We start from the raw sequence: 18,676 nt of genomic DNA, 5'->3' as shown, positions 1-18,676 counted from the left end.
CATCTATATTTCGTTGGTGAAGTACCTGTCCAAATGTTTTGCCCAGTTATCATTGAGTTCTTTGTTTCCTGACACTGATTTTTAAGAGATCATTATATTTTCTGGATACAAGTTGTTAGTCAGATATTTGATTTGCAAATATTTTCTCACAGTCTTTAGTTTGTCTTTTTATTAACAGTGTCTTTCACAGAAAAAAAAATTTACTTTTTATAAAGTCCAATATATTAAACTTTTCGCTATGGATTGTGCTCTTGGTGTTATATGTAAGAAGGCTTTCCCTAACTGGACATCATGAAGATTTTCTCCTACATTTTCCTCCAAAAGTTTTATAGTTTTACATTTACATTTAGATCTTTGATCCATTTTGGCTTATTTTTTGGTATACAATGTGAGGTCTAAATTGAGATTCATTTTTTTGCATATGAATGTCTAATTGCTCTAATAATATTTATTGAAAAACTATCTTTTTTCTATTGAATTGTTTTTGTACCTTTGTCAGAAATCAATGATTCGTATTTGTGTGGACCTATTTCTGAATTTTCTACTCTGTTCCATTGATCTAGTGTTTATCCGTTCATTGATATCATGCTATCTTGATAACTGTAGCTTTTTAGCAAGTCTTAAAATTGGGTAGTGTGGACCCTCCAAATTTATTCTTTTTCAAAGTTGTTTTGGCTATTCTAGTTCCTTTGCTTTTCCTTATAAATCTTACAGTTAGGTTGTCTATATGTACAAAAAATTCTGCCAGGGTTTTGATGGGCATTGCATTGAACCTACAGATTTATTTAGAGATCATTAAATATTAACTATAACAACACGCTATTAACCAATAAATCAAAGAAATTACAAGAAAAATAAGAAAATACTTAGTGATAAAATGAAAACAAAAACACAACATATAAAACCCATGAAATGTAGTAAAGGCCATGCTCAGAGGAAAATTTATAGCTCTAACATCTATATTAAAAAAGAAGAAAGATCAGTAGAGAGAATCAGTGAAACCAAAAGTTGGTTCTTTGAAAAGATCAACAAAACTGACAACCTTTAGCTAGACAAAGAATAAAAAAAGACACAGAAAACTAAAATCATAAACAGAGCAGGGACATTACTACTGACCTTACAGAAATAAAAAGAATTATAAGATAAGACTATGAACAACTGTACAATAACAAATTAAATAACTTAGTGGAATGGACAAACTCCCAGGAACGAACAAGTTGCTTAAACCAACTCAAGAAGAAAATAGAAAACATCATCATTTTCAAACTCTCCCAAATCATAGAAAGAAACACTTCCTAATTCATTCTGAGGTCAGTATTACCCTGATACCAAAGGTAGGTAAAGGGGATAAAGAAGCACAAACTTCTGCTGTAAAAAAAAAAAAAAAAAAAAAAAAAAGTCATAGAGATGAGAAGTACATCATACGTTGTATAGTCAATAATATTGTAATAATGTTGTATGGTGACAGATGGTAACTATGCTTATCTTGGTGAGCACTGTGTAATGTACAGAATTGTCAAACCACTATGTTGGTCACCTGAAACTAATATAACATGTCAACTGTTCTTCAAAAATAAATTTTAAAAAAAGATGTTACAATAAAAGAAAATTATAGACCAGTATTCTTTATGAACACAGATGCAAAAATCCTCAACAAAATACCAGCAAACAATATTCAACAACATATTACAATGATTATACACCAGGTGGGATTTATTAGGAATGCAAAAGGGTGGTTCAACATAAAGCAATCAATAAATATATTTCACCACACTAATAGAATAAAGGGAAAAAACACATAATCTTTTCAACTGATGCAGAAAAAATATTTTATCAAATTCAACATACCTTCATGATAAAAACACATGGGAAACTAGGAATAAAAGGAAACCTCCTCAACATGATAGAGGGTAATTATGAAAAACCCATAGGTAACATCATGCTCAGTGGCGAAAGAATGACAGCTTTCCTCCCAAGATCAGGAAAAAGACAAGGATGCTTACTTTCACCACTGCTATTAAAAATTGTACTATAAGTTCTAATCAAAGAAATTAGGCAAAGAAAAGAAATAAAAGGCATTTAATTGGGAAAAAAGAAGTAAAACTTTCTCTATTTGGAAATGACATGACCCTATATATTAAAAACCAAAGAATACACAAGAAAGCTAATAAAATTAATATGTAAATTTAGCAAAGTTGCAAGGTATAAAGTCAACAACAAAAAATTAGTTGTGTTTGTATAAACCAGTAAAGAACAATCAAACAAAGGAAATTAAGAAAATAATTCCATTTACAATAACATCCAGAAGAATAAAATACCTGGGAATACATTAACTAAAGAGGTAAATGATTTGTACCCTGAAAACTACAAAACGTTGCTGAAAGAAGTTAGAGAAGAACTAAATAAAAAACTTCCCATATGCATGGATTAGAAGATTTATTATTTTTAAGATCTCCATACTCCTCAAAACGATCTTTAGATTCAATGTGATTCTTATCAAAATTCCAACAGCCTTTTTTGCAGAAATGAAACAGCTGACTGGAATGGAATTGATTCTCAAATTCACATGGAAATACAAGAGGCCCTGAATATCCAAAACAATCTTGAAAAAGAACAAAGTTGGAGGACTAACACTTCCATACAAAGCTAAAATAATCAAAACAGTGGGGACTTGGCATAAAGATAGGCAAATAGACCAACAGAACAGAATTAAGAGTCCAGAAATGAACTCAATATATCTATGGGTAATTGATTTTTGACAAGAGTTCCCAGATCTTTCAACACAGAGAGAAATGTCTCCAACAAATGATATTGGGTCAACTGGATTTCCACATATAAAAAAATGAATTCAGACCCTTACTTCACACCCTATACAAAAATCGACTCAAAATCAATTAACAACCTAACCATAAGAGCTAAAAACCATCAAACTTATCAAATAAAACATACGAGTAAATTTTTGTGACCTTGGATTTGGCCATGTATTCTTAGATATGACACTAAAAGCATAAGAAACAAAAGAAAAATCAATAAATTTGATTTTGCAAAGATGAAAAACTTTTGTACATCAAAGGTTATTATCAAGAAAGTGAAAAGATTATAGTGGAAGAAAATATTTGCAAATCACACATCTGACAAGGGAATAATAGCTACAGTATATTTAGGCACTCCTATGATTCAATAAAGATATCCCAATTTAAAAACGAGCAAAGAACTCGAATAGATGTTTATGCAAAGAAAATATACAAATAGTTAATAAGGACATGAAAAATGATCAATATCATTAGTCATTAGGGAAATGCAAATCAAAGCCATAATGAGATATCATTTTATACCTACCAGGATAGATACAATCCAAAAAATGAAAAAAAAAAACAAAACAAAAAATGGAAATAAGTACTATAAAGATGTAGAGAAATTGAAACACTTGTACATTCCTGGTGAGAAGATAAAATATTGCAACCACTGTGGAAAACAGTTTGGCAGTTTCTTTAAAGTTGAATATAGAATTACCATAGGATACAGCAATTCCAGTCCTAGATATATGTACCAGAAAATTGAAAACAGGGACTCAGCTACTTGTATACCAATGTTCATTGAAGGCTGGACATAACTCAGTCATCCAACAACAAAAGAATGGATAAACAAAATGTGATATACCCACACAATGGAATATTATTCAGCCATAAAAAAGCATGGAATTCTGATACAGCCTAGAAGAACTTTAAAGCCATTATGCAAAGTGAAATATACTACACAAAAGGACAAATATTGTATGATTGTACTTATAAGAAATATCTACAATAGGCAAATGCATAGACAAAAGTACACTAGATAATACCAGTGATGGAGGGTGAGATAAATGGGAAGTTATTGCTTAATGGGTGGAGTTTCTGTTTGGGATGAAAAAAAAAAAAAAGTTTTGGAAATAGTAGTGATGGTTGCATAACATTGTGAATATAATTAATGCCACTGAATTGTACATTTAAAAATGGTTAAAATGGCAAATTTCATTATATATATTTTACCAATCCCCTCTCCCAAATTATAATGCCTCATTACCAAGTAGGCTTTATACCAGAAATGCAAGATTGGTTTAACATATGAAAATCAATTATTAATAGACTAGAATATAATCAGTAGGTACAGAGAAAGCATTTGATCAGTAGACACAGAGCATATAATCAGTAGACAGAGAAAGACTCTATTTCAGTAGAGAGAAAGCATTTATATGTTTAACATAAATATCTAGTAAACTGTACTTGTAAACTGAATTCTAAAGTCCATGCTTTTTAAAAAATTTTCTAAGCACATGTTCAAGATAATGTAATCAAAATAATGTATCATCATATCACAATGTTTTCAATGTAAGATGATTCTATTGACAGATGAAATATCCCCAAAGGTAAGATGCTTAAAAATACTCCATATAGGCTAATCCAATATCCTAATTAGTTAATAATTAGGATTAGTGATTGGCATTAGAGAAATGTGCTTAAGAATACTTTAAAATTTTGCCCTTGATCTTCCCGTGTTTACTCTCTATGGTTGTTCAAGATAAATAGTTTCCACATAATAAAGTTTTGTTTTAGGTTAACATATTTAACAAATATTGTGTTAAATGCAAAATTTAAAAAAAATATTAACTATACTGAGACATCCAATTCATGAAGATATGCCTTTTCAATTATCTAGTTTATCTTTGATTTCTTTAATCAATGTTTTATGGTTTTTAGCATACAGACCCTGTATTATTTTGTTAGATTTACAATGAAGTATATAATTATTTGGAGCTATTGTATGTTTTTTTTTAAATTTTGTTGTTCTCATGTTCATTGCTCATATATAGAAATACAATAGATTTTTATACATTTACTTTATATCTGATGACTTTGCTAAATTTACTCATTAGTTCCAGAATTTTCTTTTATTAATTCTCTGGGATTTTCTATGTAGACAGTCATGGTGTCTGAAATAACAACACTTCATGACTTCCTTTCAGTCTACAGTTATTTATTCAGTTTTCTTGCCTTCCTGCACTGATTACAAATTTCAGAATGATGTAGTCATTCTTATCTTCTTATGCAACTTAGAAGAAATTACTCATTCTTTCTCTGTCAAGTATGCTGTTAGCTGTGGATTTTTACAGATGCCCTTAATGAGGTTAGGAAAATTCTCTTCTATTTCTAGTTTGCTAAGAGTTTTTGTTTTGTTTTGGTTTGGTTTTTATTTTACCAGGAGTATATGCTGAATTTTATCAACTGCTTTTTCTGCTTCAGTTAATATAATCATGTGATTTTTTTCTTTATCTGTTAATATGATGGATTAGATCGAGTTTTGAATATTGAACCAGCCTTGCATTCCTGGGATAAACACCATTGGGTTGTATTATTCCTTTTACATATTAATTTGTAATTACATGTAATTACATGTAATTTGGCAATATTTCATTAAGAATTTTTGCTCCTATGTTTCTGAGAAGTATTAGTGTGTACTTTCTTGCATAGCCTTTGTCTGCTTTTGATAGCAAAGTCTCATAAGAAGAGTTATAGTGTTTCCTCCTCCACTATTTCTGGAAAAGAATATGTTAAATTAGTGTTTTGTTTGGTTTTTTGAATGTTTGGTAGAATTTGCCAGTGAAATAATCTGGGCCTGGATTCTCTTTTTTGGAAGATTTTAACCTACAAAAGAAACTTACAGAAATTTGGTGATGTCTATATTTTTGGAGTTTTGGTATTTGTGGCTTTCAAAGAATTGGGAAGTTTCATCTAAGTTGTTTAATTTCTGTACATAGAATTACTTATATTGTTATTGTTAGTTTTAACACTTGTGGGATTGTCAGTGAGTGCTCTCATTCCTGATATTGGTAATTGTCTTTATTTTTTTTCTTGGTGATTTTCATTGTTTTTTCCTCTATTGTTTTTCTTCATTTCCTCGACTTCTGTTTTTAATTGTTTTCCTTCCTTCTTCCATTTATTTTGCTCATTTTTTCTAGTTTCCTAAAGTGAGAACTTTCTTCTTTTTTAATATGTGCATTTAATGCTACAAATTTCCCTCTAATCTCTTCTTTAGTATCCCACAAATTTTGATATGTTGTGTTTTCTTGCTTTTTTTTTAAGTTTTTTTCTAATTTCATATGATATTTCCTCTTTGGCTCAGAGATTGCTTAGCAATGTGTTTTTCAGTTTTCAAGTATTTGGATATTTTCCAGTTATCTTTCTCTTGATTTCTAGACTAATTCCAATATGATCAGAAAACATTCTTTGTATTATTTCAGTTTAAATTTTGTTAAGGTTTGTTTTGTGACCCAAGACATGGTCTTTCTTGGTCGATGTTTGTTCTGGAAAAGAATGCACGTTCTGCTATTTTCAGGTGGAATTTTCTATAAATGTCATTCACATCCAGTTGATTTATGTTTAGTTTTTCTATATCCTTGCTAAATTTTCCATGTTCTTATTCTAGCAATTACTGAGAAAGGAGTGTTGAAGTCTTCAACTGTCATTCTGACTTTCCATTTTCTTTAACATCTATTAAATTTTTGTTTCATGTATTTGAGAATCTGCTGTTATGTAGAAACACATTTAGGATTCTTACAACTTCTTGGTGAATTGACATCATAATGTGCCTCTGTATCCTTGGTAGTTTTTGCTCTGAAGCCAACTCTATTCTTAACATAGCCACTCAAGCTTTCTTGGACTAGTGTTTGCACAGTATATTTTTTCCATTCTTTTACTTCCAATTTACCTAGATCATTAGGTTTAAAGTGGATTTCTTGTAGACAGCATAGAGTGGGTCTTGTTCTTTTTTATCCATTCTCATAATCTCTGTCTTCCAATTGGTGTGTTTAGATTATTTTAATTTAAGTGATGAGTACTTTATTGTATCTCAAAATTTTGTTGATTGTGAATTCAGATGGAGTTTGGATGATGATTCTTTTCTTCCATATGCTGCTGACTGTTATTAGTTAATGCTATTCAGTTGATGGCAGCAGGGCTGGTCTGGACAGTCCAAGTGAAAGGCTTCACTCACATGTCTGTAGAACATTTATATTTAATGTAATTATTTATGTCTACCATTTTATTATGTTTTCTGTTTATCTCTTTCTCATTCCTCTGTCTTTCCATTCCCCTTCCTTCAAATTATTTAAATTTTTTTAGTATCCTGTTTAGTTTACATGTTGAGTTTTTTCAGTTTTATTGAAATATAATTGACATATAGCACTGTATAAATTTAAGATGTACAGCATAATGACTTGACTATATATATTGCAAAATGATTACAACAGTTAGTTTAGTTAACATCCATCATCTCATATAGATACAAAAAATAAAAGAAAAAATTTATTTCCTTGTGATGAGAACTGTTAGGATTTACTGTCTTAGCAACTGTCAAATACACTATACGACAGTGTCAACTATAGTCATTGTGTTATACATTACATCCCCAGCACTTATAACTGGAAATTTGCACCTTTTGACCATCTTCATCAAATTCTCCAGCCCTGCCCCCTGCCTCTAGTAACTGCAAATCTGATATCTTTTTCTATGAGGTTTTGTTGTTGTTGTTGTTGTTTTAGATTTGACATATATGTGAGATGATATGGTATTTGTCTTTTTCTGTCTGACTTATTTCACTTAACAAAGTGCCTTTGAGGTCCATCCAGTGTTGTCACAAACAGCAAGATTTCCTTCTTTTCATGCCTGAATAATATTCCACTGGTTTCTATAATACTACATTTTCTTTATCCATACAACCATTGTTGGACTCTTAGGTTGTTGGTTTGGCTATTATAGATAATGCTGCAATGAAACTGGAGGTGCATATCTTTTCAAGTTAGTGCTTTCATTTTCTTCAAATATCCAGAAGTGGAATTTCTGGATCATATGGTCTTTCTGTTTTTAATTTTTTGAGGAACCTCCATACCATTTTCCATAGTGGCTGCATGACTTTACAATCCATTAACAGTACAAACGGTTCCCTTTTCTTCACATCCTCTACAACACTTATTTCTTGTCTTTCTGATAATAGTCATTCTAATAGGTGTGCAGTAATATTTCATTGTGGTTTTGATTTGCATTTCCCTGATGATGAGAGATATTGAGCACCTTTTCATGTACCTGTTGGCCATCTGTATATTTCCTTTGGAAAAATATCTATTCAGGTCCATTGCCTATTTTGCAGTTGGATTATCTGTTTCTGCTACTGAGTTGTAGTTCTTTATATATTTTGGGTATTAAGCCCTTAACAGATATATGATTTGCAAATATTTTCCCCCACTGCCTTTTCATTTTGTTGATAGCCTTCTTTGCTGTGCAGAAGCTTTTTAGTTTGATATAGTCCCACTTGTTTATTTTTGTTTTTGTTGCCCTTGCTTTTGCTGTCAAATCCAAAAAATCATCTCCAAGACCCATGTCAAGGAGTTTACTGCCTATGCTTTCTTCTAGGAGTTTTACAGTTTCAGGTCTTACATTTAAGTCTTTAACACAGTTTGAGTTAATTTTTGTGAGTGGTGTTAAGATAGGGGTCTAGTTTTATTCTTTTACATGTGAATATTCAATTTTGCCAGCATCATTTAATGAAGAGACTGTCTTTTCCCCAGTGAGTATTCTTACCTCCCTTGTCAAATATTAGTTGACCATATATGCCTGGGTTTATTTTGGGGGACTCGATTCTGTTCCATTGGTTTATGTGTCTGTTTTTAATGCCTGTACCATACTGTTATGATTACTATAGCTTCATAACATAGCTTGAAACCAAAAAGTGTGATGCCTCTTGGTTTGTTCTTCTTTCTCAGGATTGCTTTGAATATTTGGGGTCTTTTGTGGTTCCATATAAATTTAGGATTTTTTTTTTTTTACTTCTGTAAAAAATGCCATTGGGATCTTGATAGGGATTACACGGGGTAGTATGGACATTTTAACAATATTAATTCTTCCAATCCATGAATACAGATTATCTTTCCATTTATTTGTGTCTTCTTTGATTTCTTTCATCAATGTGCTGTATTTTCAGTGTAGGGATCTTTCACCTCCTTTCCTAAATCTACTCTTAAATATTTTATTGTTTTCAAAGCTATAGATGTTATTGATCATTTAATTTCTTTTTCAGATAATTTGCCACTAGTGTATAAAAACCCTACTGATTTTTGTATGTTAATTTTGTATGCAACAAATGCAGCTTAGCTGAATTTGTTGATTCCATTGAGTTTTTGATAATATTTCTTTCTATGATTTTCATAGTTGCTGTTCGGGGGATTACAATTAACATACTTAACCTTTTAATCTATTTAGAAGTGTTTTAACACCTAGAAAACTTTCCACTACACAGAGCCCTTTATGCTTATAATTGTCTTAGGTATTCTACCTGCATACACTGAAAAGCCCATTAAACCATATTATAATAGTTGCTGTCAACTGTTTAACATATTTTAAAGAACTTAAGAAAAATTGCCTATAATATATATACAGTTATTACCATTTCTGTTGCTCTCTCCTTCATTCCTGAAATTCCAAGTTTCCCTTTAGTGTCATTTTCCTTTCATCTGAAGAACTTTCTTTAGCATTTCTTTTAAAGTAGGTCTGCTGGTAATGAATTGTCTAAGTTTTGCTTCATCTGAAAATGTTTTCATTCTACCTTCATTTCCAAAAGGTATTTTTACTGAGTATAGAGTCTGGGCTGATGGTTCTTTAAGCACCTTAAAAATGCTATTCTACTACCTTCTGGTTTCTGTAGTTTATGATTAGAAATCCACAGTTACTTGAATTTTTCCCTATGTTTAATGCATTATTTTTCTCTGCCTCGATTTCTGTTCTTCCACAGATACAGACCATCTCCCACCCTTTCTGATGCAACCTAAGTTTGGAGGGCAACTCCATTCTTAACTTCCCAGGTAGGGATACCATCAAAAAAAATTATTTCCTTCTCAAATTTAGGTAATACATTAAGACACTTCAAATGTCAATTACCTTGTCTGGGTCCTCTTCTCTGGTCACACTTTAGACCATAAGATCAGCCTAAAGGATGTTTACCTGCATTCAGACTATAAGCTTTGACATGAAACATTTCTATTTAAACCAAACAAGAAAATACTTTGTTCCTCTTCCTCTTCCTCCTTCCCCTCCTCCTCTTCTTCTTCTTCTTCTTCTTCTTCTTCTTCTTCTTCTTCTTCTTCTTCTTCTTCTTCCTCCTCTTCTTCTTCTTCTTCTTCTTCTCCTTCTTCCTCTTCCTCTTCTTCCTCTTCTTCCTCTTCTTCCTCTTCTTGTTTTGTTTTCTGTTTTTTAAAATTGAAGCTCTACAATACTTCATCATTGGCCTGGCTTTAATACTTTCCATAGTATCATGTGGCATATATTCCTATTGATGTTATACTGTTTACCTGAGTGACCATAACTAAGAATATGTATGCAATAGAATAACTTACTGTTATCTTCTTAAACAGACTCTCTTGGACTTATCTTAGACACGCTTTCTCTTTATATCTTTTAACATACGTACACACTGTCCAAGACAGTCAGTTATGTGACAAACAGCAAGCGGACCACGGTGCAATCCCTTAGTCCTCAGGTATTTCCATGTCATATAGTGTGACAGCTGTGGACGGCAGTAGGTTCTCTTCTCCACTCCTTTCTCCATTGCCTTAAGGATCAGTTCATCTTTAGCTGGTAGGCATAGTGCTTGCTAAACTATTGAAATAGCTCTGTGCCAGTTGGTTAAAAGCTGCTTCTCTGGGCCCCTGAGTGCCCCTTTTTGCTAACCTAGGACCTCCTGGCTCTCGTTCTCTCAACTCCATCAATTAGAGAATTAAGCTTTGGGGAGCAGAGCCTCCAGGGCCTGATCCAGAATTACCTTGTGTCTGTCCTGAGCGCTTGGTGCCTCTGCCACACTGGTTCTTAACTATACTGAATCTTAGCACTATTAAAGTGAAACCTTTGTTCTATGTCTACAATAGTAGGTACTGAGAAGTTTATTTTTGTTACATTAACAATGGCCATTAGCTCTATATCAAGATTAGGTGTGAAACACATTTATCTACTGGTAACTGTTTTCTTTAGAAAACCAAGGAGTTTAGGGGAAATCTAAGGGAAGTTCCCCAGGGCCATCTACTGCTAGCAGTATTAGAGAAGTTCATTCCCCTGGTTCTGTATCAGTGTCACTCAATACAGACAACCCTTCCCTGGTTCACTAAATCTTTTATTTGCTGTCTATCTCGATTAACTCAACTCAACTCTACTCCATCCTCCATCCCTCAGAGTTAAATGTGCATGAATAGGGCTAACAGATGAGCAGGTCTCCTGTGTGACCAAAGGCTCCTAAATTTCACTCCTGCTTTAGGGCTCTTTCTTGTTTTAAAGTTGCTTTTGACATACACATTTTTAAAAGCTCTGCAGGTCTGTATAAGAACACATTCTTTGAATTTATATCTAGGCTTATCCAGCAATTACGAAAGATTTCCTATAAAGGCATCCTCCTTCAAAGTAAGAATTTCTTAGGAAAAACAAAAGCGTATCTGGAATTTTTTTTTTAAGTTTAAAAATATAACTGATGTAGCTTCTTAGTAGTGAAGCACCATAACATTTCAAGGACATGGAACTTGGTTATACAGAATATAATTAAGGGCTAGAAAAACAAACAGTATCTCTCTAGACACAGTAATATGGTACATCTCAATTAGACACATTTCAATTAGAGTACATCTGAATTCAGACACTAAATTTTCATCAAAAAACTTTATCAGCATTTAGATTTCATAAAACTTACAGCTGAAAGAGTAGATTCACTTGTTCAAGTTGTTCCAAAGATACTTAAACGTTTTTCAATAAATGAATCAAGTACCAAAAATACATTTTCATATAGTATTCACATCTACGTTGATAAAACTGGTTCACCTTTCTTAGAAGAACCGATTTGACTTTGAAGCAAAATAGATTAATTTTGGAACTACACCTAAGTTTAGTAAATTCAGTAACCCTTGGGTAAACTCAGTAGTAATCTTGAATTCAAAGGGGTATTGCATAAATTGAAAATCAACACCAAATTGTAAACATTAAAGCATTCTTTAAACTTGATTTGTAATTTTAGCATCCAGTTTATATAATACTGCCAGTTACAAATAACATCTTCTGCAAATTGATCCATGTTAGAAAATGTATAAAGTCATTATTACTGATTTGCACTAGAAAAAGATTCCATTTCAATATAACATTCAACCTGTATAACTAAGTCACAAATGAGTGTTTCCTTTCCATGGAGCTTTAAATTTAGCTTGTTCATATGCAGTAGAATATCAGAGGAATGTTAGTCACAGTGCCAGATTTTGCCTATGACTCCTGAATGTTTGGCAAGCATTCTTTAAGTTTCAAGATAACTTTGAATTGGACTTAACAATCCAAATCTTCCATGACTTAACCAACAAGCACTTGCAAAGAGCACAAGACCATCAAGTTCATTGTCTTCTCTTTTCTTTTAGCAGCTTCATTAACTGGCAATATTTCCTAGCACTTGGGTGTATACTGTCAACCTTTCAACAACTGTATCCAGGACACTTCTGCTAAAGACTGCTTTGAAAAACTTAGCAGAAATGTATTCAAGATGTACCATTCAATAGGAAGAAGTAATAAGGGAAACACAAACTTCTTGTTTTAAAAATTCCAATATATCTGGATATTTTTAACCTAATATAGCTGAAGCACATCTACCATGATAAAAACTAAGTTTTTCAGATTTAGTGGAAATTATTCTTTATCAAATGTAGAAAATTCAAAAGTACTTACTCTACGAATTCAATTTTTCAGGCTGTGAACTGACAATATTTCTTCATAAACTTGGAAATCCTTTGAAACTATTTGTCCAATGCCATTTACTAAACCACCATTGATTTAAAATGCCTCGTGCAGCATATACTAAATCCAAAGACAGGTACGAGTTCATTTCTGTACTTTGCATTCTGACCCATGGGCTATTTATGCAATAGTCCCTTCGAGTTTTAATTAGAGAGACTTTAACATGTTTTACTCTCTGCTAGAGTACTCTCCTCCCATTGCTCTTTTTAATCAGAGGTTTACTAAATATTCTTGGCTTTCTTCCCCAAATTAGTTTCAGAATCAACTTGTCTACTTCCAAAAACACATATTGCAAATATTGGATTCACACTAAACTTATAAATTATGAATGATATCATTCTGTTATCTAGTCCCAAAACATAGTATTTCTTTCCATTTGTATAGGTTTTCTTCTGTATCATTCAGTGGCATGTGAAAGCTTTCTTTATATTGAGACTTGCACACTGCTAGTTAAATTTATTTCCAGATATTTTCTCATTTTTGATTGCAATGGAAAACAGAGACTTTTTCTGTAATTTAACTCCTAAGTAATAGTTGTTTATAAATTGTTTGGAATAGTTTTTCAGTTGATTCTCTTTAATTTTCTAGATATATAATCATAGCAGCAGACAGTGATAATTTTGCCACCTTTGTTATTTTGTATGTCTACTTCATTCATGTTGTCTTATTGGATTATTACAAGTAAAATGTTCTCAATTTAAAAAATTCCAGTGCTTCTCCATGGTTGACTCTCCCCAATTCCATATCCACACACGATTATATATATAATCATAGTAAGGAAATAGTCATCTAACGTTCAATTTTAGAGTACCTTTTTTGTCAAAACAAGAGTTAAACTTCTTGGCATCTTTGGAGATCATATGATCTTCCTTCTTAGATGAATAAATACACTGGATTATATTACTCAATTCTCACTGAAAAACACTTGCATTCATGTAATGAACACCACTTGTTCTTGATATAGTATTAATTTAATGCATTGTTGCATAGAGTTCAAAATATTTAGATCTTCATAAATTGGTATGTAGGTGTCTTTGTGCCATTTTTGTCAGATTTTAGTAGTAACATTCTACTCATTTCATAAAATAATTTAGAACTCTTTTTTCTTGTACACGTAATTCATCTGAAGCAAAGTTTCTCAACAATGGCACTACTGGCATTTGGAGCTGGATAATTCCTTGTTGTGGGAGGTATCCTGTTTATTATTAGTTGTTTAGCTGACTCCCTGTCTTCAATTCACTAGATGCCAGTAGCACTCCCCCACTATGGGATCGAAAACTGTCTCCAGACACTGCCAAATGTCCCCCTGGAGACAAAATCTCCCTATATGAGAACTACTGAACTAAAACTAAAGAAAACATACTTGCAGTTTTTCAAATTTGAGTAATTCATTACATTTTTATCAATGACCTTTTATATTACTAGAAATGTCTTGTATTGTACAGCTAATTGGGGGCTTAATCAAGATTTTCACTTTTTATAAATATATATTTTTTAATCTTTTCCTTATAACTTTCTAACAAAATACCCATGACTGAAATAATCTCTTTTACCATCTCTTTATCTAAAAGTGGTTTCCTTTTTTAATGCAATTATCCACGTCCTTTTATTATTGGCCAGTAACAACGATTAAAAATTATCTGGGCACTTAATTCTCATTCCAGGTGACTAATTTCATTGGTTCTTCATTGGCTGTTGAGAGGAAACTTCAGTCAGATTCCCTATGTATTTTGCTGAAAATGTCTCAATACAGTCCACATTTTAAAACTTTTTTATATACAGTACTTTCTTCTTCTCTATTGATGCAAATTATAATTGCTATTCAACATGAAATTTGCAATAGATCTTCTCATCTGGTTGCTTTTTCTCCTTACTATTCCCAGCGTTGTACTAGTTCTTGCAACTGTACAAAATTCTGCATCAAGAGATGCCTTCATTTCACTGTAAAAATGTGCCCATATTGTTCTTAAGCTAGAAAAATAATGTAACTGTATTGTAACATAATATTTCAACCTAATTTCCAAGTTCAATTAACATAGGTATCACTGTGAAACGACCTAGCTACATAAAATACTCAATGAAATACATCACAACTATTGTATCAGTGCATGGAAAAAATAACTGAAACTGAATCAATGCATTGACACTCACTGCAGCAATCCTCAGCTGCATTAGCCACTTTTCAAGGGCTCATTAGTCCCATGTGGCTGGCAGTTACCATATTGGATGACTCAGCCCAGCAGGTCTGATGTCTCAAAGGACACTAATAATTTTGCAAATGTTTAGTTCAACTTTAGCAATTCATAGGAAAAATGTGGATGTTTCCTTTTTATCAAAGTGTCTATGTTTTGAGAGAAAAGAAAAAGCCTTTTCCCAGCTCAGGCACTTGGCCGTAGTAAAGTCCCCAGGAAGGACAATCCAATCTAAACACTGTGGTAAGATGCACTAAAGCAATGTTCCTTAAATCTGGGATTCCCCTGGGATAGATACTCCTATTTGAGAAAATGTTTACTCTAAGTTAGCTGCTGGGGCGCCTGGGTGGCTCAGTTGGTTAAGCAGCTGCCTTCGGCTCAGGTCATGATCTCAGGGTCCTGGGATCGAGCCCCGAGTTGGGCTCCCTGCTCAGCAGGAAGCCTGCTTCTCCCTCTCCCACTCCCCCTGCTTATGTTCCCTCTCTCGCTGTCTCTCTCTGTCAAATAAATTAATAAAATCTTAAAAAAAAGTTAGCTGCTAACTCTTTAAACGATTACTTGGTATCAAAGTGATTACAAAAAGTAAACTTTGGTCAAAACCCAGCACTGAAACGAATGAGCGTCCTTCATTTCACCGTTAAAGTGAAAACCCAACATTTAAATAACATTCTCAAAGAAAATTCATGGGCCTCCAAAAATACACTGGAAGAACGAGACTAAAAGTTATATTGTTGCAAGAGAAATCGTTTCAGATACCCCAGGATGAGAAAGTAACTTCAATGTGATGGTGATACAATTCTCAACTCTGGGACGTAGTGTGGGGTAGAGAAGAGAGCTTTGACCCCAGGCACATCAGAATTCGCTTCTCAACTCTAGCGTTTTCAACAGGGCGACTGCGCAAGTCCCCACGCCTGAGCTGGATTCCCTATGGCAAAAAAGGCGTAGTAATACCTACCCCACAGTGTCACTGGGAAGGTGAATTCAGATGGCTTAAGCCCCAGTTTAGTTCCTCGCATGTACTGAGCCCTCAGCAGTTGCCTTGACCGCTCCCAGGATCCTTTCAGAGAAAACCTATCTGGATGAATCCTAGCTGCCAGGCATGGCTTTTATTCCCACTCGGGGGTCACAGGCAGCCTGTGAAACAAGCCCAGACCCCTTCTAATCACTCATTCTCATTTCACATTGATTCACAGCTAAACGACTCATCCCCAGCATACGTTACTTATGCATAAAAACGTGGTACCAAATGTCCAGCCATACTTGTCTGATGGGTGGGATTCCACAAAATACCCAGCGAAGGGGCAATAAATTCGGGGTTGTAGCTTCTTCACCAGCCGGGCCTTGTAGTTCAAGAGCTTCTTCCTTTCTGTTTTAATGAATTGGGCTTTCCATTCCTCTGGAATGACAGGGTTGGGGTTAGAATCTCCTCAATTCAGAAATAATGGAAAAACAGAAGTTTAGTACATTGAAACTCTTTCTGGAGATAAAATTGATAGACTGACACCGAAACAGAGCAAAGCTCTGTGTCATGAGTGCAAAGTGCCCCCTTCCCCCAGATTTACTCTGCAAATTTTAATCAATTCCTAGGGAAATGTTACCAAACCACCCAAAGGTAGTGACTGAACTCTCTCCTTGTCTACAGCAGTTCACGGGGACCCCAGCTGAATGCAAAGGACCGCGTGCCTAGGGGCACTTTGTGGGCGAGCACATCGTAAGAGCGCTGTAAGGCTTGTAATTATTAACTCTTTTCTAACATGGACGTGGCTTTAGTATTTTGGTGGCTTTTAGAATCAAGGTGTGTCACTCAGACTCTGGCTGTGGACCGTGGTTAATCCGTTAGACCTAGGATCAAAATGCAGCCCTCTCCCTCCTCCGTGAGTGGAGTGGCATTCCTAGCTCACAGGTTGCTCCTTTGTTCGTTTGGTCATCCGTCCATTCGGTCAATGTTTACCGAGTGCCTGCGAAGTGCCAGACGTAGTTCTTGGCACTGAGAAAACAGTGATGAAAAGATAAAGCAGGTCCCTGCTGTTGTGGAGCATTTGTTCTAGTGAGAGAAGCAAATAGTGAACAAGGAAATAAATAAGGTCATTTCAAAGAGTGATGAGCTAGGAAGAAAGTCAACCAGCGCAGTGGGCGGAGGGGCTGGGCTGCAGTGGGGAGAGGGGCATTCTCAGACAGGGCAGTGAGGCAAGGTGACATCTGAGACAGAGACACAGACACAGATATAGGAGAAGGTGTCCACCACGTGATGGGTAGCAAGAGAAGTCCAGGCAGTGGAAAGAGCAGATACAAAGGCTCAGGGCAGGAAAGCACGTGGTGTACTGGGTCTGAGGAACAGAAGGCAGGCCAGCTCAGACTGACGGACAGCAAGCGATGGGAGACAGGCAGTGAGGAAGCTGAGGAATTAGGCCGGGTCCAGAGCACGCAGGGCACCATGCCAGGGAGCTGTTCCTGTGGTTACTGCTGTGAACATTTGATAAACACAGACGAGGACACAGAAAAATAAGTTACCCATAACCTAGACCTAGTAATGCTTTGGTATATTCCAACCCTTTTAAAAATGAGTGCCTGCGTTCATTCACACACACAGACACACACATGGGAATGGGATTATTCTAGCTAACCTTTCATAGGTGTATTTTGCCTCCCCAGTTAACTCCCTAAGGACAGGCACCTTCCTCTCTCTCACGTGGTTATGCACCCTGGCAGCCAATGAATACAGACCTACAGAAGGGAGGAACCAGACAGAAGCTTTCTTCACACTGCAAGTAACATTTCTGCCACCTTGTTAGAGATCATGTACCGAACATATTAATTTACTAGGTAGACACATACTGAGCTCTCACAGTGCTAGTACTGAGGACACCACTTACACACTTTTTCCCATCCCAACCCAGCACCACCCTTAGACCCAGAGCAGAAGAGCCCCTGCCTTGGACCTCACACTTTCTCCCCCTAGACCTGAGATATAATTGACATATAACATTATATAAGTTTAAGTTATGTAAGGTGATGATTTGATACATGTATGTCTTGCAAAATGAGGACAATAAGGTTAGTTACCAGGACCTCCATCACCTCATATAATTACCATTTTGTGGGTTTGGTAGAAACATTTGAGATCTATGCTCCCAGCAACTTTCAGGTACATAAAACAATATCACTGGGGTGCCTGGCTGGTTCAGTCAGTTAAGCAACTTATTCCTGGTTCAGCTCAGGTCACGAGCTCAGGGTCATGAGATTGAGACCCATGTCACGCTCCATGCTTAATGCAGAGTCTACTTAGGGCTCCCTCCCTCTCCCGCTGCCCCTCCCTCATGTTCTTTCTCTCACTCTCTCTCTCTTAAATAAATAAATAATCTTGGGGCGCCTGGGTGGCACAGCGGTTAAGCGCCTGCCTTCGGCTCAGGGCGTGATCCCGGCGTTCCGGGATCGAGCCCCACATCAGGCTCCTCCACTATGAGCCTGCTTCTTCCTCTCCCACTCCCCCTGCTTGTGTTCCCTCTCTCGCTGGCTGTCTCTATCTCTGTCAAATAAATAAATAAATAAATAAATAAATAAATAAATAAATAAAAAATAAATAAATAAATAAATAAATAATCTTTAAAAAAATAAAACAATATCATTACCATGCTGCACATTACA

The 18,676-nt window shown here is 34.7% G+C and overlaps 1 protein-coding gene across 4 annotated transcripts in view; it reads right to left on the bottom strand.

Annotated features, from left to right (window-relative positions):
* Positions 1–18,676, bottom strand: part of LOC113264322 (cytidine monophosphate-N-acetylneuraminic acid hydroxylase) — a 168,084-nt gene that overhangs the window by 35,078 nt on the left and 114,330 nt on the right. For all 4 annotated transcript variants that reach the window (XM_057304935.1, XM_057304936.1, XM_026511259.4 and 1 more), the window contains one exon: positions 16,292–16,427. In XM_057304935.1, coding sequence (XP_057160918.1) covers positions 16,292–16,427 — 136 coding nt within the window. The remainder of the gene's footprint in view (positions 1–16,291; positions 16,428–18,676) is intronic.

This window comes from Ursus arctos, unplaced genomic scaffold, assembly GCF_023065955.2.
Source record: "Ursus arctos isolate Adak ecotype North America unplaced genomic scaffold, UrsArc2.0 scaffold_31, whole genome shotgun sequence".
Classification (NCBI taxonomy): Eukaryota; Metazoa; Chordata; class Mammalia; order Carnivora; family Ursidae; genus Ursus; species Ursus arctos.
The sequence above is the reverse complement of the archived record's forward strand: the minus strand, read 5'-3'. Positions and strand labels throughout refer to the sequence as shown.